Here is a 27,652-nt window from a genome sequence, read left to right on the forward strand (position 1 = left end):
AATGGCAAGACATGCTTTATTTCAGACTGGATAAAAAGCTGATTAAATATTTTTAATTTGACATCCATCTGTGACTTGTACTTTCCAAATCACAAATTACTGCACTCTAGCAAAAATTACCCTACAAATTCAGGAAAGACTATTACATCATTAAATCTACTGGAAACTTTTCCTGCTCAGCTTAAATGCAATGAATAGAAGTGTAAGAAGAATACATCTTGCATAAATTCCATTCATGTATGTAGCTTGTACAGGAGAAGTTCTTAGAGGTCTCTGCCAATATTTACTATATATGAGAATATAATTAATAATAAAGAAGTGTGATGAATATTAATATATTACTGATGTATGTTATTTAATAATAAAAGTAGGATAAATAATATATGAGCTATGACTAGACCACCATCTCGCTAGCAGGCTGTAAAATAATCATAATAAAAATCTGCAATGGTCTCTTCATCCCCCCCCCCCACACAATCTGACATGCATGACCTTAAAAATTAAATAGACTACAAACATGTTTTACAACTCCATTTTTATGGGAAAGATTGGAAGTTCATGTCTGGTAGGACTTCTCTATTACCAAATAGCATACAGTAATTTGGGTCTACTAGACATTGTTAAAAATGTGTCTCAAAGGTGGGGGCACATTTTGCATTTGTATTTGCTGTGACAAATCAAAGAATGACACAATTTTCAGTGGGTTGCTTAAGTGAAACCCTTGCAAGAATAATGTGTACCATGTCAAAGTTCCAATTCTGGCTTACCTGAAGTCTGCCTGTTTACAATAAACCTCTTATACCACATGATGAATGTTTTCCTTTCACTATCTTCAAAATGGTGGGCATTTTGGCATTGCACACATTGCACAAATGTAAAAAGGTGCGGGGCTTCACTTGCCCAGTTGCGCCTGTCAACTTGAAGCCAGTGACCATTGCTGTCTGGTAGGCCAAATCAAGATAATGGATGACTGCTGATATGATAAGCAACACATTCCTATCAATTTTAGGAAAAGGAAATGGAGCAGATCTTATTTTCTGTCTCTATCTCCCCTTCATTCAGAAAATAGCCGCAGTATCAATTAAAGAAAATCCAGGCAATATCAAGAGAACTGATTCCTAATGGCATTACTGGGACTGCTGAGAATCTATTTTTGTTGAGCACAACACCCTAGATTTTTATGAAACTAATGTGATCCCTTTCTTAATATTTGACATCTTTTGGTCTTGGATAGCAATTCCAAAAATGAGGAACATTTGAGGGTATTTTGGTAGTTTTATTAACTGCTGAATGTTCAACTATTAGTTTGGTACAGCGGCTATGAAGTGAGGAGCAAAGTATCCATAAGAGAATTGTGCTTTGGATGTTGGAAATCAGCCAGGGAATTTGTTGGACAGCCTTCAGCAGCTTCCTTTCGCTCAGCCTGATCTGTCTCATAGGGTTGTTGGTATGAGAATAAAGTGTGAGAACCTTACACATGCCATGCACCCAACACTCAAAGAAGAGGCAGGGTGAACATGAGAAAAGTATATTGGACTATCTGAACACACCTCCCATGCCACATTCAGTTACCGTGAGGAACACTGGGTCTGAATTGTGCCTCTGTCATAGCCACACTCATTGATGTCCCTAGACCAGACCAGTTGCTAGCTACTGGTGCCCTAGGCAAACCACGCAGCTGGTTCCCCACCCTCAAACCCTAAGGGCAGATTTGATTTTCCCCCCCTTGAAATTGGGCTTCTTACTTAACTTGACACTATAGCTGATTGCCTCCTTAACCTGTATGGATGGACCAACCCTGGACACATTGCATCCTCTAATAGGTGACTGAGAGCCATTGGACCCAGTTGTCCATGATCCCATTCCACTGACATTATCACTGCTTTCTATTCAGATTGGAAAACAACAGAGGCTGTACAAATTGTTCTGAAATTATTTGTCATAGCCAGCATTTCTCGCCTCTCATTTCTCCTTCAACCAAAAGCTGAAGCGGCTTTAAAATTGTGGTCTGTAAATATACCTCTATGGAATTAAAACAGGGCAACTTCTAAAGGTAAACCTTTTGTACAGAATTCTCATAGCCACAACTGATTCAAATCTCTCTCCACCCTGCATACAATTAAATTATAATCACATGGCTTTCTATCCAGAATGACCCAGAACCCACGACAGCCACTGAGAATGATACAATAATGAACTGGCTTATCATGTTCCAATACAAATTTGAATCCAAACACTGTGGCCACTTCAAGGGACAAAACATACCTAAACATTTCCATTTTTAGATGCATGGGGAGAATTTAGCCCCATATATTCTGTGCAGCAAAGTCAGCAAAAAATGACGCATAACTTTTAATTCTCATGATGTTCATGAGATAGTTTCTTGAAAGGCAAACCTTAATCCTATTCTTTAGCTATGCATGATATATTTAGTCTGTTAGTGTGGAAGCAACATTTATAAGTTATTTTTACTATAATTTTAACAAGCTTGTTAAACCTTTGTTTATTTCATTCCAAGTCACCAGGGGTATTACAGAGCCAAGTGAGTAGGCTGCTGGGTTAAACTTATTGACAAGCTCCTTCAGACTTCAGGGATAGAGTATTCTCTGGCTGTAACCGGAAAATCTGCCTCCAGGCAGGAAGAATCTTAATGATCTGTGAGTCAGTAGGATGTATGTGCTCTCTAAAATAGATCCTGGAAATAAGTGTCTTTCTCAGATAATCCCCTCACAATTTCAGGAGTAGGCTGATAGGCCAATTCACTCATTTTGAGATCTTTCTTCAAACGAAGAGGCTAATTAAAGCATTGTAGAGTAGTTACTTCTTTGGCATTTCCTTCGAACATGACTCTTCTTTTAAGGCCAGACAGTGTGCTTATATTTATAGCTCGGGGGAACAGAAGTTGTTTACTGAGTTCAAGAAAACTGGAAATGATGACCTGGCTGGTGAAATTTTCTGGCACTTATCATTTTGGATATATTCAGCAGGCCAAATCTACATTTGTTAAGTTATTAAATGCTCACTCAACTGAGGGCACTCTAAGCACAGAGCTGCAAGATCCAGTGCTGTTTAGATTTGGCCCACAACTGGTGGCTGGATTGGCCACCTAAGTGCTAAGGATTGGCACTTAACAGTTGGGAAATGGAATATAGTGGGACAGGGATGAGACCACTGGTGCTTGATGGGATAGTGAATGGGATAGTGTAGGAAAAAAAAAAAAACAAGGAAGGGAAGGAGGGTACTTGGGACTCCTCTCCCCCCCCCTTTTTTTTTTTTTTGCTGTTCAGGATGCAGGAAAAAGCTAAGCCAAGTAAGAGGATTTGGGCCCTATCCAGTTTGACCATCTTTTGTATGAGTCCACTAGATTATATGAAGGCATACAAGAGCATGGTAGCAGTTATGGTTTACCTCCTCTCTTGATAAAAATAATAGATTACAACCATATGTATCTCTGAGAATCAAAAAAAATTATTGGGTTAGGGAGGAATAGAAATTAACATCTAGTTGGGTGATGTTAAGACATCTTGTCAACTTGAAACTGAGTTCTGTGCACATCCTGCCATGACACTGATCCACCATGGCCGTCAGGCAGAGCCACCATAGCCAATGGTGAATAGCATCGATGTATCAATTATCTGCTTCTGATAGGGAGGGGGAGCTGGATTTAGTCACTCTCTCACCTGTCTTAAATAGGTGACTGGTACTTTTCAGAGCAAAAGTAGAGGTTTTAACTGTAAACTGATTTTTAGTCCAGTACCAGTGGTCTATTTTCTAAAATTTAAATGCATTTTTCCAGCTCTATCTGGGTGCCTTTTATATTCATATCACTGCAGGCGAAATACCTTGATCATACTAGTACATGTATTACAAGAACATTTAAATCTTGTGATTAAAGGTGTGTAGTAGAATAATACTTTGGGAAGTGTGCTACAGACAGAGGCAAGAATACAAGGGTTTAACTGTAAGTGTTTTCATCATAATTCATAAGGATAGATCAGGAGAGTTATTTAAGGCTGTGCATAGGCACTGGAGTTTATGCAGGGCCATTATAAAAATATTATTATATCATAATATCATCATATAATATTATGAATCTAAAGCAGAAAAGAAATTGATAAGAGAGGCAACAAGAGAGGCCTGGGTTGTTAAACAAGTCACACTGTTTGGGCAGGTAGCCTGATTTATTCTCGCTGTTACTCCTTCCCTTAAATATTTTAATAACAGTCATTTAGCACAGGATCTGAATTTATCTCACATCTTTAGCACTGCAGAATGGACTCCGAATTCATTGTTGCTACCCAAAAAGTTATTACTTTCTCTTTTCTCTGTTTAATAATAGACTGAGCTTTCACAACTTGTAATCCCCTAAACTGTGCCTATCCCACAAGGAGCTTAAAATCTGGTTTTACTGCCTGAGTCTGCAAAAATAGAAGGTTTAATCAACTAGTGGACAAATTCCTACATAGTTAGTGGGATGCATTTGGTTTGATGGGTGACAGATTGTCCAAATCTACACTCTTCAGGTTCTAAGAAGAAATTGTTTATTTAAAAATGGATATTGTAACAGTTTCATTATTGTGTTATTTCTATTATCTGCTACCTATGAGGCTATCTGTCGATTAATGATTTTTAAGAAAAATATAAAGCTGGTCTTTTAGCAGCTATTCAGCCCGGGATTTTGATCAACTGCTTAGTTCTGATCAGCTGTTTATTTAATTCCAGGTAATAGGTAATCCGCTTTTTGTCATAGTCATTAACATTAAATGTAGGTTTTTACATAAACCCGAAATCATTATCTTCTTGCTACAAACTGCAAATACAATTCAAACATTCTCATGTTAAGTTAACTCAGTTTCATTTGAGGGGTATGTTGTTTGCGTATTTCCTTAAGTTACGTAGCAAGTGCTGGTATTTACTAGTTTCCATTGATCCATTACAACATGGCAAATAATAGCTGTCATCAGAAAACGATGCAGTCGAATGACGTATTCACCTGATGAATTGCTGAACTAAAATCTCTTGTGAGAGCATTATTTCTGGCAGTAATATGAAATATAGTTCACTGAGAAAATTATCTAAAAAACAAAAGAAAGCACATTGTTTTTATGGGCTTATTCTTGTTTTGTATTCCCTCAGCTAAGTCATGCTGTTCTGATCTTCTCTATAGCTATAAATGATATCTGACACATACAGGCTTGATTTTTCCTTCTTTAACACATGTTGCATTTTAAAAGATACCACACCCTCCCTTATGTTTGTCTATGACTCTGTGAGGTTACTGGTTAACTTGTGATTGCTGATCAGTGACAGTAACATATATTTGTCACATGGATTTAAAACTATGTGTATACTGTCTATCTGATTACTGACTTGCTAATTGATGGGTGATTGGTGGCTACCCAGTTCAGAATTCTAGTGTTCTTAGGACAGATGGTATATCTCTAAGATTCTTAAATCTGGGCTGTTCTTGAATCTATTGAATCTTGAAGTTCACACCAAAGGCAGACAGAAGATCCTAGAAACAATTTGGCCTTCTGCCAAATTAGTGTCATATTTTAGGTTGGGATAATTATCTAAACCAATTTTGTTCCAGTGAAATTGAGTAGGAGAAATAAAAAGAGGGGTAATGGAGTAAAATAAAATTATCTTGAAGGAACAACAGAAAGACCAAAACAGTACAGTATGGTCACTATGTTTAACAACACAGACTTTGAGTTTTCAAAGCCTGGAATAAATACAAAGCAAAGCAACTATCCAGATAAATAACACAAATTGATTACTAGTCATTGGAGGAAGCAATGACCCTGCGTAGGTGTACCAATGCCTTGCACAGCTCTGCCACATTGCTACTTTACTAATTCTTCATATATGTTGGATCGCACAAATCTGGGCAGAGAATCCTTCTCCATCAGCATGAAGATTCTCTTTTGGGCCAGGTCAAAAGTGCTTACAGATGGTTCCACCAGGTTCTTCATGGTCACTGACTTGGTGAAATGGTCAATATTCACCTGGCAAGAGGGAGACAAAGTGGATAGCTGTAGGAATTACACAAAATATATTATCTCACATAAATCAAGTGAAGTACCAACAATATACTTTACAAGGGGATATATTTCAAAATTGCCAAAACTAGTGGAAAAAACTGAAGCTAATAGCAACTCCCTATGTGAAGCTAATAGCTAATAAATATCTCTCTATAAAAGATAACTGAAATAAATATATGTTTAATGTCTGTAACAAGAAGTAAAAAAAATGAAACATTTGATTCACGTAATTTGAAATTTTGCTACAAATGTTAGAAACATGAAACTACCTTTTACCAAATCAAACTATGGGGATGATGATACACCCCTGGCAGTGGGGCAAAATGATACCCCTCCTCCACTGATCACGTAATCAGCACCAGGGCTTTGTGATCACAACCTATATCAATGCTGTTTTATTCTTAGATTGGGAAATGCCACTTTAGAAGCAGCACCATATCACTGCGGTGTGCTTCAAGGGACAGCGTATAACCTCACTGGTGGAGTTCTTGCCTTGTCTTGCCTTCCAGCTCATGGATTCTCTTTGTAGCAATGTGCTGCCTTGTATGGAAAGAGTGCCTGAAGATGGAATTGCTGGTGTGCTTGTATTACAGGTTGCAGAGTTTCATAGGCAGTAGAAGTTTCCTGCCACGATGCCTGCATCACTTTTAAAGGTTTTCAGTGCATTTGTTTATAGTTTTTAATGACAGCCTTCCATTGCACAGCTTCCTCGGATTTGTCTCTAAGATCTGTTTTGCAAAATTCACAAATATAGTACTTGCTTAGTATAGTGTAGGAATTAGAGGAAGACAGCAATTTCTTCTCTGACAAGGGAAAGGGATATGGGTTTAGGTGTGGACCCAATGGAAGCTAATCACAGGGAAACTTTTGTAAGATCAATTCCATAATTCTTAACAAGGGCCAGTGTTTTATCTTCATTCAATCAACTAACCTCTTTGGGAGCCTCGCTTTGGATAAACTCTTCATAGATTTTTTTGGCCTTTTCAGCCATTTTGGCAGGCAATTTGGTCTTCTTATAATCTTCACATGCAATCCAGAATTCAATATTCTCTTCACTGAATTCAGATTGGAGGAAGGTACGGAAGCTGGCAAGGCCATCTGAGCAGAGAAAAATTGATTTTAAAAAATGTCAATTGCAATTGTGCAATTGCAATTGTGCAAAAAACTTTAATATTTTTCAAATTACCGCTTCATAATTAATCCTCTATTGTGCCACATTCCTTGATCACTTTTTCTTTGATCACATACTTAAAAAATTGTTTGCTGTATTGGAACAACATCATTCCACCCTAGTTTCTTTTTCTTTTCTGTGTCTCTTTGCCTCATCAGTTTGTTAAGGAAATCTTGGAAGAAGATGATACAGTATGGTCAGCAAGTCATGTTAACAGATTACAAATATAGGGAATGAAAGAATCCAGACATCAATAACAGCTTCAACCACACTATAACTCATCTTTGTTTCATGTCACTCTCCCTTAATTCTTTGCAATCTATAGCTGGGAGACAAGGAATGTGATGAGGAATCAGCTTGCCCCAACAGTTCCAATCAAGAAGCAAAGGCCAACCCGTACACCCACAAATATACATTTCTGAAGAAGCTGAGGCACCCGGAGGAGGAAAAAAAACAACAACTTTTGTTTGCAGAAGCTCCTGAGCAGCCACAATTTTTCACTGATTGCAGCTGATATTCTTGGAGCACCAAAAGCATGCCTTGCGTTAGGTATGTGGTAAAACTCAATAGCATAATCCCTTTGTTAACTCCAAATGAAAATCACAAAGATTTTGAATATACAGTTGTATGGTGATTAAAATGTAGATAGAGCACAGAAGAAAAAAGGTGAGGAAGTGTGAGATTGCTATCTATAATGTATGATAATGCTGAAATAGAGATTCAAGGAACTCTTTACAGATCAATTAAAACAAAGCCCAACTAGTTTAGATTGTTTTAAACTAGTAATGATTTGGAAGAGTTGCTTGAAGATCATGAAAGTGATGCTTTGGAAGATCCTTTCTTTCCTTGTCCTTAATTGCAGTCATTTGCTGTAACTTCTCTCCCTCCCTGCCAATTACCATATGAAAGGGCTTAGTATCCTCTTTTCTCCTTAATCTTCAAAGCAGCCACATCACAAAACTACTACTTAACAAAGAGAGAAAATACAAAAATCATAGAAGATCCTAGCCATGGATTTCCCGTCCACCTTCCCACCCAACCCCCAACATGCCAACTACACATACTGTATGTCTTGCAAGAGACTGCAAGTTGCCAGTGTTAGATGGGGCGGGGGGGGGGCAATTTAGATTCAAAAGGACTGGCACAGAACATTATGGAAGATTTGAAAACAACCAAAATTTCTTTTAAAAAGTTATATAAATTCAATACAGTAATCAAAACAGGAACAGTGTTTCAGTATTAAATAAAGAAAAACATTAACAGGTCTACATGGCCTAAACAAATTAAAAGGGCTTTGCTTGCCTGGCCCTGAAAAGCCATCAGATTATGCACCAGGTCAATTTTGCAACTGTTCATTTTCAGTGTAAAAGGAATCCAATTAAAAACTTATCTGGCTAATTTTTAAGGGGCCCTGAGATCCCAATCCATTTAACAGCTTTACAGAATAAAACCATCACTCTGCACTGTGCCCAGAAATGAACACATATTCATATATTAAAACATATAAAACGATGTGCACTATTTACCATGTTCCATTCAGTAATCTAACTGCATTATCAACAAAGCTCGGTCAATAAATGTGGTAGAGGCAACCCTATTTCTCAGGCTGCTGTAATCCCTTTTGGAGGTCTTGAATTTACTTATGCAAAAAACAAAATGCAAGAAATAGCTGAAATAGTTGAAATAGAAATAGTTGATGATAACGTCAATACACTGCTCTGCACAAAAGTAATTTGATTGGTAGTGTTGCAAATTCAGGTAGCCTAGGCTAACTGGCATCTTACATGCCTGTACATGTAAGCTTCACCCCTCTTGATCAGGGATTTCTGGGAATCTTTTTTTTAAATGATCAGGTTCCACAACTTGAACAAGTTGGAAAATCCCTGCTCTAGGTAATCATCATATTATGTGACTCAATGAATGAGTGGAATTTTCAGAAATGGCTGAAGCAAGGTTGATAGCATCTTCTCTGGAAGGCCCTGATCAACAGCCATGGATAAGGAAAGTAATGTCAAGCTTAGGCAGTAACCAGATAAAGGCCAAAACTGGGAAAGAGATGTCCATGTAGATGGGAATTGAGCTGAACAGGATGGCAATACCCAAATATTGTAACAGACTCTTGTAAGGAAGTGGTGCCACCTGGAATAGCCTGGCATTCTCCAAACCCAGAAGATCTATGAGACACCCAAGAGAATGGGCATTGAGGGCACAGCACAGGCTCCTGCCCCTTTATGTTCCTGGAAACAGCCATCTTGGAAGCTGATCAATTCAGAAGAGACCTCATGTGCAATCATAGGAAATTTGTGTACTAACTCTTTTTCTCTACAGTATTCTGATTCACCTGGTATAAGTATATGAATATAATTAATTATGCTGATTACTGTTTAAGATTGAACTTTGCTCAAGCTCCACACAGTGTTATAGCTTATTTGGGTGTTGATGTGACATTGGTTTTACATAGTAGACTTAAACTGCTTTGGGAATAAAATCAGTTAAATAAAGTTGAGTACTTTTTTCCTGGATCTGTAGTAATATATATAATATGTATGGGTGTGTGTGGAGGAGGGGTTACATGAAAGTTGGAGAACTGAGGAAACTGTTGCAACCTGATAGAGTTTGCCATAAGAAGGAAATAAATTGAATGCTAGGAATCTGAGTACATAAGGTTTGTAATTAACCAGAAGCAGAAAAGAGGATGTAAAGGTAAACAAGGCTGAAATAAGGATCACAAATATAATATAGCCTTTTTAGTAGACAAATTGAAGTCTGCAAGGAAATATGAATTGAGGCCTGGCCTTCCAATGGGAGGGAGGGGGAGGTCGCCCATAGAGTTGAGAGCAAGACATGAACTAGGGGCCCTACTTGATGCAAACAGGTTTGACCCAGCTGAAAGAAACAGCTAGGAAAAAGAAAAGAAAGTGGTTAGCTTAGGAAAACAACTTGAGGAAGTAAGATTTAAAGTGAGACACCAGAATTACTTGTGAGTAATGGAGAACCTTTAAGAGAAAGGTTACTCATGAGCAACAGGAGAACCAGAAGGCCTTCTCCCTGCTGGGTGCCCTGCTAACATGCCTGCCTGCAGTTCAGGTGAGAGGAATTGCTGGGCAAGTCCCACCTATGAACAGAGTCAACCCAAGAAGTCTTCTGGAGAGAGGACAGAGGCTAAGACAGCAAGTACCATGCCCAAAGTGTGATGGCTGGGGGAGCAGAACCAATGAGCAACCCACCTGGATTTGCAATGGGACCAGTAAGGAAGAAATGCAAGAGGAATCAAGCAGAGTCAAGGGGAGGGGAGTGGAAACTGTTCCATGACTGTTTTTGCAAGACCACCAAGGTTGCTGAATTGTATGGATATGTTGGGGATTTATTAAAAATTACTGAATTTTAAAAAGAGCTTGCCTGTTGTGTCAGAGAGTGAGAAAGCATTCTCCATCCAAGTCCCTTGGGACTGGGGGGAGTGGGATTCAACAGCTACTGCTGTATAAAGTAATGCTTTTGTTTAGGAATTTGAGTAAATCTGGTTGTAGATCTGTATAATTATTTAATGCAGCTAATAAAATAAAAACTAGTTCAGAGTCTTTGGTTTCTTAAAGCAGGAAAGTAGAAGTGTCTTGAGTCTTCCTGGATTTAGAGGGTGGGGGAAATGCCCCTTAGAGCCCTTGGTGGTGGGAGAGTTAGCAGCGGGTTTGGTTGAGGGAGCTGGGTGACGAAAGAAACTGCTGGGGCCTGCTGCCAGGGAGTCATAACAGCATCTAGGACAGTGTCTCTCAACCTTGGCCATTTTAAGATGTGTGGACTTTAAGATGCTGGCTGGGGAATTCTGGGAGTTGAAGTCCACACATCTTAAAATGGCCAAGGTTGAGAAACACTGGTCTAGGAGGACTACCCACTGTGCAAAAAGCAGGACTACCCAAAGAGCTACATACTTTATTGGTATATGTATTCCAACAATTCTTGGAATTGTTCTTTAATGGAACACTAATAAACTATATATTTGATTTTTCAGGCTTCCTTGCAAGATTGGTCCTATCATTAAGTAGGCAGTAGATGTTGAGATGTAGAGCAAAGTATTAAGAGAAAGAACTGTGTCATGTGGCCTGCCCCAAACAACCTCTGTTAGTCTGCTGCCTTCAGGTGCAGAGGAGGACATGTCTTCAGGTTGAAGAAAGATTGAACTGAAGTCCTCTTGCATTTTGAGCATGGAATACGGCTAGGGGAGGAAATGCCATTTTGTTATTAACTTCAGTAAATTGCCTTGGGCTGGCTCTGCTTATCAGAGGAGACAGACTCTCTCAGTTCCTGCATTCAGCCATTCTTCCTACAACCTCCAGTGGGAACTGGATTCACTTCAGACTCTTGCTCATTGGACAAATTCATTCATACGTAGTTGCCTGAAACATAATGGATTTCCCACTGTTACATTTCCTTATTATAGCCTTTTTTATATACGATTTGGTTCACACAATACACTTAACCTGCTTTTCTGGATTTGTATGATACATTAAGCCAGTATTTCTCAACCTCAGGAACACTGCATTAAGCCAAACAGACTGGATTGGCAAAACATGTTAAGTCACAAAAAAGACTAAACCAAGCAAGTTTAATGTATACATGTAGGTATTAACTAACCTAGTTAGGTATGTTGTATAAACACATCCCAGGTGTATCCTGATCTTTCTCTTTCTGATCTGAGATATAGGTTGATATAATTTTATATTGCATATAAGACTCATGCAAATACTATAGTAAATGACAAAGATGACAATTTTTTTACTGCAGTTGCAATTTTACCACTCCTCCGTGGATGACAAAGCAATACCTTAGTTTCTTATGGCCTACAAATACCTTAATATTATTTTGTGAATATTTAATTAATTTTAATAATTAATAATTATTAATTGATTAATAATATTCTCCTTAATAAAAGGAGAAGTTTTCCTTAGGTTGAGATCTTTACAGAAGACTTACAAGGGCTTTGAAGGAGCTTTTCCAAGGAATTGCGCCACTGCCAAGCTTCTTCTGGGGAAGGTCTGGAAAGATGAAAATGAACATATATAAAAAATGATCAGCAAGCCCAGAAAGGATTGGTACTGCCTGAAGAGTCTTTTATTGAACAATTGCCCTGCCTTATTCATTATTTTGCAACTTTTTTGTTTGTAACCTCTCTCACCAGTTCTGTCACTTTTCTCTGCAGAGAAAAATCTGTTAAGGAAGACAAGATGAAGTAAATTACAATACCTTTGGATCAGCAGCACTAGGAGCTGTTTATGAACCTTCTCTCACTTGAACCTAGCTGTGGCACAAATATGGCCCAGCAACCTCCTTTTTATGCTACGTCTTTATCATATCTTTCCCTGAGATAGACTTAAGTTGACCTTTGCTGTTCTGGTTTTAAAGTAGTGTTCTCCCTTTTAAGATGACATGATTTTGCTATAGAAACAATCTGGCACACTTCACCCATTCTGTTGCTGCTGTGATCAGCTAATTCATAGAGGATGGGATAAGCTCCCATAGGTCACATTAAGCTAGTGCAAATATACTCCTTCCTCCTCAATACCTAGGCAGTGTCCTCCGAAGCTATTTATCTTTGGATGGTATGAAAATCCATTTCTTTCAAGCTGAGTTCACCCTCTGTGTTCACCAGGTCTCTGAGTCAATAAACAGCTCAGAGACCTGGATAGCAGTGGCAGTGGAGAAAGCCCATGAGATGAAGTAAGAGTGAGTAAGAGATTTGTCACTTCATACTGCAACCCCCTTGTGTTATATAGACTCCTTTGTGCCATTTTCAAAGAGCATTAAACTCATGTCTAAAAGGAGCATAACTATCAGCTAATATTAGTGGATAATCAGGCTCCCATCAAACCCATAAAAAACAGTTGCTAAAAGTAGAGTGAGTTTTGACAGATGTCTAAACCTGCTGGTCTAGCCATCTGTCAAGGTTCACCTCCTCCACAGCCCCATCCCCAGCTCAGTTAAGGTTAGTGTTTTCCCACTGGCTGGCTACGTTTGGTGGGGAAACCTAAGCCAGGGAATCCACCAATCCCTGATATTAATGTGCACTGTACACTGTAAATAAGGACAACTCCATTTGGTGACATCATGCCAATGGAAGGATGAAGGTGGAAAATTTTATGGGGGCGTAGTTGGCTTAAGGACTGGTGGATAGCAGCTTAACTTGGCCATGAGGAAAAGCCTTATTTGGAAGGACTGGGTGACTAAAAATATGTGCAGTTTATAGTAGAGAAGCTTTGTCATTATTTGGCTACCTCATAACCAAGAGAGATTCATAATAATTTAGCATTTTGATTTTTTAATATATTACAAATGGAGGAACTGATGCCAAAATATCCATCTAAATTCATCTAATAAATGGATTTAAGTCTCATATGCCTCTCCAACTAAGCAGTTTTGGATTAGGACTAGATAAAATTAGGAACATATAAACTGTCTCAGGCTGCAGGTTCACAATCATGTGGCCCTTTCAGCGAGGAACAAATCCTCTTTCAAATTTAAAGAAAACTAGACGAGACCTTTTGGCTGCTTTGTACATTTTAAAAAACAAATGTACCTTCCTCTGCTGCTGAATATGAACTGATAAAAATGTCTACTGATTTGTTAATTAAAAATGAATAGAGAAACAGCAGGAAAATTGATAGGGCCAGAAGTTAGTCTGTAAAAGCTGACAGTCTATCTGAGGTAGTGGAACTTGAGAAAAAAGTACGTGGAAATCAATCATCCTACTGGGGCAAGAGAGAAGGCAGTTTATATGGGGCTGGAGGGATGGCATTATTTTCAATCATTCTCTGGTACTGAAAGATTACATATAAAGTCCAATTCTCCACATTCTCCCTTAACATTTCAGCTTTTGACATTCCTTCCATCTTTTCCATTTCCAATTCTAAATTGTCCTATATGAAGCAGAATGGGGCTGAATGGAGGATAATTGCTCTCCATGCAGATCCCCTGGGTATTCATTCTTTCGTTTTATTTTCAAAATCTGAAGTTTGAATTTTTCCCCTGCTTTGGCTGTGGCTTTGGGATCTGGTTTTGTCTCTCCCACAGATCTACTGTCAGTTCCCACGCTCTTCAAGATCATGACTGCTTTTGTCTCAAGTGAGATATGCTAGGGATTCTCACAGCAGCGTGGATAATAATTATCTGATTTTATTCGGGCTGTAAGGACTTGAAATTAAGGTATTAATGTAAGACAAAACAACAACCACTCTGGAAGTGCATGCAGACGTCAACAAGCCAAAGACAGAAAGGAGCCCACTGGTAAGATACCTAGACCAACATTCACCAGTGTGGTCCAAAAGACATAGAACTGGGTGTACATCTGGGAATTTTGGAAAGTTGAAGTTGCCATTTCTCCAGCTGTGAATGCCATCACAGTACTCTTATGAAGCACTTTTAATAAGCAAAGGTATACATAGAAAAACTAGAACGGGAATGTGTATATATATGTATACAGTTGCAGGTCAACTGCTGTAGAATTGCAGTCTCGCTGTTCTGGCTGGATACACAAATTTTCCCGCATGATAATGAGTAGAAGGTTGTTTTTTAAAAGCATGGATTCTCTTTAAAAAAAGGATGAGGAGTAGAATGAAAGTAGCAGCATGCTATGACATCAGGGGTTAGGCAATGGTTTGGAAAGTTGTTTTCATATCAGTTAAGGGGTGGGCTCATCCCCTCAGATTGCCAGGCATTGCCCTCCATGGCTTGGGTTGCCAGACGGACCTCCCACCTGGCTCCCACAAATGAATCTGCCATGTAATCATGCCTGACTGGCATTTGTAAGAGTGGTGAGGCATTACACATGCTCCTTTTTTATACACTGGTTTAGCATGCCTTTGAAAGAGCTATAGACCTGTTTGTATTTATTTATGTACTTATTTTCTTTGTTTATCCTAAATAAATGCATTCCACATTTTGGTTGCTTCTGCTGACAAGGAATTTCATGTGATGGCACTTTCCACTGCTTTTATTTCTTACTTTGCTGGGGCGGCACCATTTTGCCTATTCCAATCCATGCTCTGCTTCTAGGTGCTGCTAACATTGCCGTTCCCTTGCAGCATTTACAATTTTCTCTCTTCCGCTTCACTCTGTGCCTGGCTGACAAGTAGGGCATGTGGCAAAGGAGTGCACAATGAAGTGGGGAAGAGCCCCCAGCAAATGCCTTCATGCTTCAGCCCGTAGCCCTTCACTGCACATGTGGACAGTCAGTCAGACCATGGTTCTTGACACAGATTTAGTGTTCTTCTAAAAAAGTACTAGACCTGAGTTAGAAATAGCCCAGGGGCAGGACAATAATGCAGGGAATCTCTGCCCTAGTAACCTATAGTTGGGCAACTTGAAAGGTGGCTAAAGCCTTCATCCCCGGGACTCACCTACAGTTACCCAAGCCTGCCTCCCCACACATTAATGATTGTTTTTCTTACCTGCAAGGTACCCGGGGGGGGGGGAGAGAACATGCAGCCAGGTGAATTCACCAGTGACTGCCCTAAAACTGTGTTTCAATAAACTGTAAGGACAGCAGCCATCTCCAGCCTTATTCCTGAGGTAGGGTAGAGCTCAGCTGTTTATGCCAACATGCTTTTTTGCCAACTCAAAGACTGGCAGAATGAGCCTTAACAGAGCTGTGAGGAAGAGCTCAACTTAGATGAATCCCAGAGGAACAAAGCAAAATAATGCCAAGGCTGCAGAAGTGCAAAAATGACCATGTTCCATGCAAATGGAATATTACTTTTCAAAGAAGGGGAATGGAACTAGTTAAGCCTTAAGAAGTACTGTAACTGTCTTTCAACTTTAATTCTCTCTCTACAAAATAGTCACACAGAACTCACAGCTACTGTGCTTGGAGAAACAAGAAATACACTTTCAATCATTTAATGCTTTTGCCCCCCCCCCCGCAAAATTAGCATTGTAGTCCCAATATAGCTGGAAGGTGTCAGGTTGGGAAAGAATGACATAAAGCAAAAAAAAACATGCTTTTAAAACTGATCAGCAGAGATGTGAGACACACATAAAAAATGGGCAGAACGTCAACAGCACCATCGTGGCCACCATCGTGACCTTTTTGAGCATACCCTGTGGACACTCCTGCTGATCAGCTCTTATGCTAGTCTGCTTTGCAACTGCTACATAACCTTTCCTCTTGATTTGAATTCAGAACTGGGATTTAAGTTACATCAAGATAGACTGCGATTCAGTGTTCCAACTCTGCGATTCTATGATGCCTCCTAAAATAAGACTGATGTAGAATTCACATGCTCCTTGAAGACTTTCTCCTTATTCCAGATGTGCAAAGACTACCTGGAAGTATTAATTGATAATAAATAGAGACTCTATTCAGACTATCATGCATTTTATTTGGTACAATTGACATGTATTTCACTTGTTCCAGGATTCAGCTCAGCTGCTCAGCAAGAAGGGTCCTCCCGTGAAGGACACTGGGCTTTTCCTTTTTTGCTTACTAAAAGTGCAGGGAAAGCAGTGGAACAATGCCACTTCTTTTTCAGTGTTTTTTCCCCATTCTTAATAAGCATAACTGTCTAACTTCTTCCCTATTTAATCAGCCTGCCTAATTTATATTGGGATGAACCGTCTTAAAGAAATCATTTCCATTTTTCTGGATTAAGCTAAGGAGCTTTATCTCGTCGACAGGCTCAACCATTTTTCCTGGCCTTCATCCAGGACTCGTATGCCTTCCTCAGTTCCGCATAAGTGCAGGAAGTGGTTTGGGGTATGACATTCAAGTTCATGAGAATCAGCTTTCATCAAATAAAAGTTTCTGTCCACGTGGATAAAGATCTGCTTAATTGTTTGAGGCCAAGGGCTCTTCAAGCCAAAGAAGGGGCAGAACGTGATCAGGGGAAGAAGCCTCAAGCATCTGCATCTTTGCAGTGTGAACAAAATTGGACTGGACCAAATTACAAAACATGGTTCTATTTTTAAAAAATAATTTGGCCAAAAAAGGCTCATTTGATCAGCAATTTTATTTCTCAGATTCATACACTGCCAGCATCCAATCGGGGTTGGGGTGGGGTACCTACAGTCTTGCTCTGATCACTAGGTTGTAACCTCAGCCCCAGTCTCTCTTTTCCGCCCCAGTGGGAAACCAAACACTTTCCTTTCCAAAGACCAGTAGAGGACCTGCCTCACTACATCTGTTTCCATTGCCATGACAGGGAAATTATGATTTTCAAAGCAGCTCATAAACCCACAGCCTAATTTGTTCCAAATGGCTTTGAAAAGAAAGAGTGCATGATCTACCTAATTTGTCTGTAGTGGTGGTTAAAATTAAGCTGCTATCAACTGTGCCAGTCACCATGCAATCTTTAGATCAGCCTGTCTGCTGAGCCTTTTTTTATGGCCTAATTGGAAACAGATTCAGGGACTATCAGCCAGGAGAGATTCCCCTTGTGCATTAAGGCCACTTTTTTTCTCTCACAGCATTGATGCTACTGGTGTTCATTTTGTTCCAGTTCTTGGAACTGCTTTGTCTTTGGTACAAATGGGAGACTGCTTTCTCACAGATAAAAGTGACAGTGATTAATGTTGGCAACTGGCCTTTGGCAGCGGCAGCAGCAACAGCACGTTGCTTAAAATTCTTAGATGAACACAAATGGAGCCACTTTTTCTAATGTTCTCGTATCAATGTATTACTACCATTTCACACTGTTTTCATCCATGTAGCTCCTCTTAAACTTGCCTACTTCTAATCTGGTTGAACGATCATAATGTAAAACCTTCCAACGGGGCTAATTGTGTCAGTTTGTTGTAGCAAAGAAAATAAAATAAAAAACAAGAACAAAAAGCAAACAATCTGAGGGTCTTACAGCACCTTAAATATTAACTCATTTTAACTGCAATATCTAAGCTCTTGTGTGTAATAAACTGCTTCTTCAGAAGTACAGAGGTTTTCTTTATTCATAGTTGTTCTTCAGCAGGGAAACAGGAGTGGAAGATTTTAGTGTTTTCAGCATCTGACAAGGACATGCCCTGGAAAAAAAGTCTTACTATTCTCTGTAATTAACATCCAAAGCAATTTTGCCTTTCTGCAAGGATGTATGCCTTTTCGCACTCTTCCCCCTTTCTTTTCCCCACTCCCTCCAAAGTAACTGTGAGTCTCTCTGGACCACAGTCCACACCACTGATGAAGTAGATTTGGATCTAAAAGAACACTTATGTAATAATAAATGTGTTAATCTTGAAAGAATCACAAGTTTCTTCATTAGGAACACCTGTCTTCCTGATATCATCTGTTTCAAACATACCAGAAGCCTAAGACAAGCACAGAAACATTTTTCAGGCTGATTTGATTTCTCCTTTCCTAAAGTGAAAAATGTATTTTGTCCCATGTATCATGAAAATAGATTTGTTATCAAATGCTCATTTTAAATCTCTGTTGATTTCTGTATTATTTACCCACCGATGGAAACATAGCATGTAATTATGGATTTCCTTTTCTAAGGCATGTTGAATTTTGTAAGAACCAATGGAATGTAACAATTACTCTGCAGTTTAATAGTAGTCTTATAGAACTGAACATGTCTTCCCATCTAGCTCCAGGCCAGGAAAAGTTCCACCTATTAACACTCATGTTAGTCTGCTGTTATGAGTGGAGCCAACAAAAAGTGTGGCAACTCTGGAAGTTCATGCACACCTTTCCTATGAGCATAATCTGAGAAGAATGTTATTAAGAAGAATGGAGATCCACCATAAGGAACACACTCTTACCTGTCAGTTGCTATGCATCAGTCTCCCCTTGTGGCCTAGAGCCCTGGTGAGTATGGGATAGGTTTGGCCATGCACATATCTCCATACAAACATAGAGCAATCCTTTGGTTTGCTGCATTCTCTGATACCTCGCTGATTTTGCAATATAATCAGCATGCAGATCTGCTCTGTGTTATCAACTAAAGGACAATGATCTATCTAGCAACTTAGAAATTCAGACTAAACTGTGCTATTGTTATAAATGCCCTCCATTGGGGCATTTTCACATGTGAAGGTTTAAACTGTCTTTTAATTTTATATGTGTGAATATATATTGATTTTTGTAAATACAGAAAATAAAGTTGAGGGAAACCTTTATAATGCAAAAGAGAATTCTGGCCATTAATGCATGTTTAACATATAATTTCATTAGATGCTCTTTGCTCAAGTATATATTCTTGCTATTGACTCTGCCCTCAATAGCCATCCATTTCTACTCTGCAACCAGGTCTATCATGGATCTTCCTCTGAGACAACTGGGCTATCCTGTGCCATTAGACTAATTCTTCAACCCCAGATCTCATAGTCTAAGCTTGAAGTGCCCAAGCTACCCTTTGCAAAATGACCCTGAGAAATGTCATTTTGGGAGGGTAGTAAAATGTTTAGGGGCACTTGATTCTTCCATCAAGCTATACTTCTGAACATACTTCGGTGAGAAGCCTCATCAGTTATGACAATTGAAACTTAATGCTCATAGTTGCTCTGCATAAGACAGACTGGTTGGTCTTCACAATTCAAAATTAACAATTATGTACTCTTATTCTCTTTCCATAACTCACAATTTCTTGCCTTCACCCAAACTTTCTCAGCTCATTGCTTTAAAATCAGCAGTACATCTCAGTGCTATGAAAAAGATAATAAACTACATACAGAACCTACTGTCTATTAAATTATATATAATTTACACCTATATTTCCAAAAGAAGATCATGTTGATCATGAACAAATGTTCAATTTTAATGGGTCTTCAGTCTGCGATTTGCAATTGCATTGCAATGAGGATAGCTTGCAGTTCTGACATTATTTATGCATAATGCAAATGACTTGTGAGTGTTCAAAGTAACATTATGAAAAGTGTCCCTTAGTAAAATGGAAAAGCAATGCTAAAAGGAATTAGAATCACAGCTGGCTACAGATCAAAGCATATGTTAATCAGGGATGGGAAACCTTCTCACTCTCACCTAAGCTCTTAAGTATGGACATGATAAATGGACTTATAAATATATTCCTACTTTTGAACCTTTGCTGGCTTCTCCGGGTAAGGGATAATCAGGTCAATAGCTGAGTCTGGCTTCTGGAGGAGCGTGCCCAACTTGGTCTTGATTTCTTTGGCTCTGGAGAGAAAGATTATAAAAAAATACATGAACATAGTTGCCACTAAATGCAAGATTGAAAAAAGTGCCCCATTTGAACTGCAGTGCATTCTGAAAGCTATGAGATTCAAATATGTTACATTCTTCCTACATGCTGAAAATAGCAGAATACATTCAGTTAAGATGACTTGATCGAACCTGGTATTTCTTGATCTGTTTGACCACAACTCCTACCATTCCCAGTCAGTACAGCAACTGACATCCTATACCATTCAATTTCAGCTGAAGTTATTCATTTTTAAAATAATATTTTTCTTATTTATCTCTCACTCATTTAGAATGAATGGCAGAAGATTGAGGACAGGTAATGATTGCTAAATTACAAAATAATTCTCCACCACAGAGACTCTGATAGTTTTAAAAGGGGATAGAGGTAAGAGCAATAGGTATTTGCTATTATGGTTATATGCTGGTTCTAATATTAGAGAGAGTGTATCTTTATTGCCACCCATTGGAGTCAATAAGTAGAAACATTGTCTTATGCTTTTGATCTGTGTGTGGGCTTCCTGATGGAATCTGATTGGCATATGGGAACAACATTTTGGACCAGACAGGCCCTTGGTCTGATCTAGCCCAGGTTATTCCTTGTGAAGGACACACTGTTGAGTCCCATGGCAGCCCCATGAATTATTAGGCTGAGGGAATGCAATTGATGCATGAGACTAACATGAGAATGAAAAGGAAGCAGGAATCATACTCAGGGTTCCCACAATAATTTCACTATTTGTGAAGCTTAGGCTGGTTTCATACATTGTACTTGATCATGCTTTGCTTGACTGAATAAACCACAATAACTGGGCTAAGTCCAAAGCACACAAACCAGATAACTACTCAGAGTTATATTTTAGCCTTGTCTGCAAGTCACAGGTTGCTGATTCCTGGGTACTATGACTATATTCAGACTACATGGTTGACCCAGCCAGCAACTATCCTGGGGAAAATAGAGACCCAGTACGCCAGCAGCATATGATCATAGATGTCCTGGTCAAATGGGGAGGGACCATCTTTGAACACCTCTCAGCCACCACCAAGATTGCTGGGAGATAGTCACTTCTGTTTAAAAAAAAATATGGGAAGAAAGTCTACAAAAGTCTGGGAGGGCCTGAGTGGTGCTTATGCACTCCCATCCTTTCTTTCCTTTCTTTCAACTGCCCTATGAGGCTTGGGGGAATGGACAGGACATGGGGTATAAAATGAAGAAACAACATTCCTACAGGAGTCCTCTTGGGGTGGCTGACCTGCTAAGATTTTGCTTTTCTACTAGCAATAGGAAAAGAGGGTTAATCTTCCACTTAAACTCTTTTTTCCATGTTTACAAAACATGGCTAACCAAAGGTGATTACTTAGGCCAAAACAACACCAGGAGATTTTGGAGTTAGCCCCCTCTACCACTCCTTCTAACTTGATTCTGGTGGTTGCATGACATATCAGCTCTACTATTCACTCTCACATATCAGCTGTACTAATGATCCAATTAAGCGTGTTAATAAAGCCTATGTGCTAATAGATATCTTTGGGCGAAACTACACATGAAACTAAATGCATTTGTCTGGCTGTGTTCATAGAATACACAAAGTTATGATTTGCTTACTCATGATTCCCTGGATTCATACAAGATGCTAAATCCTAAAATCTGGATTGTCACTTGGAATCACAACCCCTGGATTCAGACAACACATTAAGCAAAAAAATTAAATAGATCACATTATAGTCTTAACTCAGTGCAGGAACCCAGCTTTAGAGTACTTCCAGATGGACAATTGCAGCTATCAACTCTTTTTCTCCATGATGGATCATCTCTGGAAGCAAAACTTATGGAAAATGTGATGGGGAAAAGGAGGAGGGTTATAAGTGGACCATGGGCACAGGCACTGTAGGGGAATAAGGAAGGGTACATCATTGTACAAATGATGCAAATAATATAATTCATGTCATTTGCATGGTGGCAATATATCACATCTGATGTCCTTGTGACTTGTACCAGATATCTAGGATCTGGGCCCCATAATATAAATATGAATAGGGCAGAGGGATTGCACAATACTAATCTTACCTGATACTCTTTAAAAATGTGTCTTATAAATAGCCCTTATAAACCTAAAGTCTTCCAGGGATCTCCTCTGCTCTGATACGCCATGTCTTAGAATAAATAGGATGAACCAAACTGAGTGCCCTCCATGTCCTATAATAGGGAATGGCAAATGTTTAAATTAAAAACAAGCACAAAAATGGTTCCCTTAAACTGCCTTGCTGAGCTCTTTATTTCATCTCGAGTCTTATCCTCATTCACACCCTCTCATCATTTTGCATCCCAGTGCTGACAAAAGTGACAGCTATGCTGCTGAAAAGAAGTGCAGCACCTCTGAACAAGGAAGCTCCTTAGAGTCTTCTAGCAAGTTGGCAGCAGCTGAGCATAAAGCTTTGGTACTCAGAATGCATTCTCGAGGAAATTTGCTCTCACACCTTCCAGAATTTATTTACATACTGGTTTAGTTGTTAGAACTCTTGCAAAAAAATTCTGAAACATCTTATTTGCTAGTTGATCCTTTATATTTCATGTTGTATTTGATTTTAAAGTTTAGTTACTGTAATGTACTCTGTGAATTTAAATGTAAGGAATAGCATGCCCATTACATAAACGAATCAATCAATCATAGAGGCAGCTTCTGTTTTTCTTCCTCAGACATTTCCAAGATAGATCATCAAAGAATGTAATATGTAATGGAGCCCTTGAAAGTCTCTTGACATCATTAATCATAAGTCTTTTAAATTGCTTTAATTTCTATTTCCATACACAGGAAACCCCAGAGTTCTCAAGATGTTATGCTTTTAGTGGCTCTTCAAATCCTGAAGTGTAAGCTTTACTCATCCATGTCTTTGCAGGACATCAGCAGATTCTAAGGCCATTTCCATCATTAGCCGTTCCAAGAAATCTACTCATTTGACCCGGGAACAGCCTTCTTCATAGGCCAAAGGGTGGCTAAGTCCCCATGCTCCCTGTTGACCGAGGGGTCTCTTGAATAAGGACACTCTCATTAAAACTGCACAGAGTGTATTCAAGCTGCACCTTCTCTACCCCAATAATAGAAAGAATACCTTATGTCTTGTAAACTACAAAATAAATAACCATGGACCAGCCAAACACACCCCCTTGTGCATGCATACACACACGTACACATGCATGAGAAAATTTAAGTTCTGATGTTCTAGATTTTACAGATAATAAAAACAATTTCTTGCCCATTTTGGTAGGATATTTTGGTAGTACAGGGTTACACCTCAGTAGGAGGTTCTAAAGATAACACAGCCGAGAAAAGTCTAGTTCTGAATATTAGAAAGGGTTCAAGTAAGGCTATTGCTCTTTTCAGGTGCAAATTTTCCATCTATTCCTTATGGATAAAGGAGTATAAACTCTTATCCATGCACATCAGGGCTGTCATTAGACACAACAAGATGATAATCTGAGATGGCAGGCGTCAAGAGAATGGGGATGGATGGAGCTGAGTGGAGTAGGCTACGGAGCCCATTCTGTGCCCTTTAACTAGCCTTTTTTAGCCTGTCAAGATCCTTTTGAATCTTGATTCTGTCTTCCGTAGGATTTTGTTATATGTCATTTAGCTTTGTGCCCTTTAGTCACTAGAAATACAAAAAAGACTGTACTTAAACCTGCTTTTCTTTTTTTTCAGTGAAATGTGTTGAAGAATAGTATAACTATGCATTGATGCAAAACAAGGTGTGAACATTGCAGGCTCCATCTCTTTGTCTGGAGCAGTCATATACATAAGGTGAACATTTCATTGCAAAGCAGCATAGCTCTGATGATGCCAAACATGTGACAAAATATGGCTTCAGACATTAACCAAACACTAAAAGATAAATAAAATAAAGCAACTGGCAAAAGATATAAGAGAACAATTAAATGACTTGACTTTTCCACTATCAATCAATGGAATCTCACTTTATATCATAATCTATGTCATAACTCAGAAGAATGTCTGCAAAAATTAATTGGCAATCACACAGACACTAGACACACACACATACACTTGCACTCAGAAATCAAAAGCTACTCTTGAACCAGTGAGGTTTGACATGTATATTTGCACCCTTCTGTTTTCCAGATGTATTTTGAGGAACCCTGGATGGAATAATAAAAATTAATTTAGATGACTAAAAAAACAAACTCTGTCTTCTTCCACATGGCCCTTTTTTTGGGGGGGGGGGGGAAATCTGTCTGAATTAAAATAGCTTATAGACAGAGGGGTAAAATCATAGAAAGAGAAGCACATGCAGGCAGAAGATCCAGAAGCCATAGATTCTAATCAATCACCTTAAAGCAAAATTATTCAAATGGCTTCTTTGTTCATGCATGATGCTGGAGCCATTGTGGTAAATTATTGGCTACTCTTAAGTCTTTTATGTCACTTTTTGGTTGTTTTTCAGGCTAATTACAAGTGCTGATAAAAAATGTTTGACACTTATGGCTCTTCATCACATATACTTTCATGTTTGTGATCCTGCTCTTCTTGATTTTATTCCATAATTTTATCACAGTATCATTTATCAGGGTGTACAATTATGCAATTTATCTAAGCCACCAATTTCTTTTCCTTTATTATCTAGTCACTAGAAATACAAAAAGATTGCACTTAAACCTGCTTTTCTTTCTTTCTTTCTTTCTTTCTTTCTTTCTTTCTTTCTTTCTTTCTTTCTTTCTTTCTTTCTTTCTTTCTTTCTTTCTTTCTTTCTTTCTTTCTCTTTCTTTCTTTCTTTCTTTCTTTCTTTCTTTCTTTTTAGTGAAATGTGTTGAAGAATAGCATAACTGTGTATTGATGCAAAGCAAGGTGTGAAAGTGAGAATTAGTAAAATCATTAATAGTGGGCCTTGATGCTTCCTGACATAATAAACTAGACTCTGGGTTATTTCAGATTGCAAGCTGATGATAATTTGCTGAAATATTCCCCCAAATAAATAAATCAGTCCCAATACCATGATAGAATTCTGCTCTTTTATTGCTAGTTAGCAAATACAGAATTTTCTGCTCTTGAGGACAATGTCTTCACCTGTATTTAAAATTAAAATTTATATTTCTTTATAATAGCTACAAGTGGTTATAAGGATTTACAGACTGTTTATATGAATGAGTAAATGAGTGGGTAGGTGAGTGAATGAAAGCTTGAAAGATATCTTGTTTTTCACTTGTATTCAGATGGAAACGTAAGACAAACTGGTGTCTTATGATCCCTGAAAAGGTTTTTGAACAATGATCAGATGATGATGATGTTGATGATGATTTGTCATAAGACATTTACCTCAGTAGGCTTCTGCTTATATCTTGGGTTTCAGCATGAAGCTGGGAGGAAAGTAATTAAAAGAATAAGAAAAAGCCAAACAAAACATGACAAGAAGAGTCCATGTAAGATTGTGTCTGTCACCAAATTCTTGTAAAACGGTGTGTGTGTGTGTGTGAGAGAGAGAGAGAGAGAGAGAAATATAGAGAGAGAGTTTTAAAGTGCATCATGGCTAGAACTGAAAACGAATCTTTCCCTTGTTCATAATTTTCCCTTTTGAAAGCCTTTTTCAATTTCCACTGAAGAAAAAAAGCTTTTAAATATGCTGCTTTGGGTGGGAATGTCATACTACTAACCCATGCTCTGTGATACATCATACCCCCACCCGCAGTAGATTTAACAATACTTTGAGTGAATTCTGCTCCTCATTCTCTTTTTTTTAGGGTTATGCATCCAAATGCAATTTAACTCTCTGGCCCCCTGACCAATCAGAAATAAAGGCCAGAGGATTGGTCAGTTCACCTGCTTAATTCCTCCAGAACTGAATGAGAGCAGAACTTCCCCACATTTCTTTAACCAGGCACCTCTTCTGCTAGAGATGGACTAAGGTTTTATTCTGCCAGATAGCTGCAGTGTCTCCGTTCTCTCCATCACCCTCGTCACATCCCTCTTTGATAGGCATAAACCTGTTCTCTCACCTCTCCAGGCATGTGTGGGGCAAGGCTGCTAGTCCTTTGCACATCTTGCCGTTTGGTGATTGTGTCCTTGAAGCCAAGCAGATGGTGTGGGAGAAGGCTGAAGCGCTGTCTGTAACACAGCCTGCCTTTTTTCAGAAAGATATAAAGCGGCTGCCTTGAATCCCAGCCAGCTCCTTTGGCCAATCACATTCAATCTAGTGTTTCTGAGCAGAGGAGCAGAAACGAGAGAGGCACCGATCACATCACCGGGTGGGGACAGACTGGCTTTTCCTTTCCCTCTTTCTGTTTTTCACAGATTAATGTTCACTCAAAACCACTTAAAAAGGGCTTGCCCCCACCTTTCAACCTGTCAAATTATGGGCAAAACTATTTTCTTCTATTTGCGGGGCAAAATAAGAGGAATCCCAAGGGGCTGATTGTAATCACAGTCATGGGTATATCTAGATGCATGTTTTCAACTGTGAAATGCTGGTATCTGCTTGGGTGCAGCTGGAGAAGAAACAAATTGAGTCATATCATACATAGGTATCTATTAAAATAAGAGTTAAGTTTTAGGACTAGAAAAATTAAGGATGTTTCCAAGATAGAAGATGCTCCATGTCCTATTTTCCCAAGGAAGACAGGAGAGAGATCAGACCCGAATGTCTTAGCTTCATATTGGTCCTGTCCTTCTCCTAACAAACAACAGTCAGCCATAAAAAGTACTGCAAAAGGCTACTGTTGGAGATATGCAGGGGTGTCTGCAGGGTATAGTAAAAAAAGGACGAGATGTTGTCATTTCACACATTAAAAAATGGAGCTTTGATTGCATGGCCATTCCCACCATCTTGACTTTTTTTACCAAACCCCTTGGACATCCTATTTGTTGTTGGTGGCAGGCAGGAAGTGTTAGCACAACTACTTCTGTGTAGAAATATAGCTCAGTCCTCAGAGTGGCTACCCTCCTTGCCTTGACTGTATTTACACTACTGGTCAGATGCAATCATCAAGTGATCAATTTTAGAAGAGTTTCCAAACTTTAACCCAGGCCCAGTTATTGCAGCAGTGACTACACCCCTTCTCCAAGTGGCATGTCACCCACAAGCAGTCCTGTTCTTTCCTCTAAAGCAGCCTTACCTAACCTGTGTTGGACCAGGTTTGAATCCTCCATCATCCCAGGCAGCACAGGATCAATCAGAGTAGCCCAATGTATCCAGAAGGTATTAATAAAAGATCATTTGCTTTTTGCTTTTTGGCACTAATATGGCATCCACCATCTAATAATCAGGGTTAGGATTAGAGCAGGGGTCAGTCAACAA

At 38.9% G+C, this 27,652-nt stretch overlaps 1 protein-coding gene across 1 annotated transcript; it reads right to left on the reverse strand.

Annotated features, from left to right (window-relative positions):
* Nucleotides 1-26,505, reverse strand: LOC103059554 (regulator of G protein signaling 5). Its single transcript, XM_007425139.4, has 5 exons — nucleotides 26,355-26,505; nucleotides 20,225-20,326; nucleotides 12,184-12,245; nucleotides 6,976-7,142; nucleotides 1-6,008 (listed from the first exon to the last, which is right to left on the reverse strand). The coding sequence occupies exons 1-5, from the start codon at nucleotides 26,396-26,398 to the stop codon at nucleotides 5,847-5,849; spliced, it is 537 nt and encodes a 178-aa protein (XP_007425201.1). The 5' UTR covers nucleotides 26,399-26,505; the 3' UTR covers nucleotides 1-5,846.
* Between the last annotated feature and the right edge of the window lie 1,147 nt (nucleotides 26,506-27,652).

The sequence above is a fragment of the Python bivittatus genome, unplaced genomic scaffold (genome assembly GCF_059951505.1).
Source record: "Python bivittatus isolate LINGU-HERP-01145 unplaced genomic scaffold, Pbiv_v1 ctg000700_np1212, whole genome shotgun sequence".
Taxonomy (NCBI): domain Eukaryota; kingdom Metazoa; phylum Chordata; class Lepidosauria; order Squamata; family Pythonidae; genus Python; species Python bivittatus.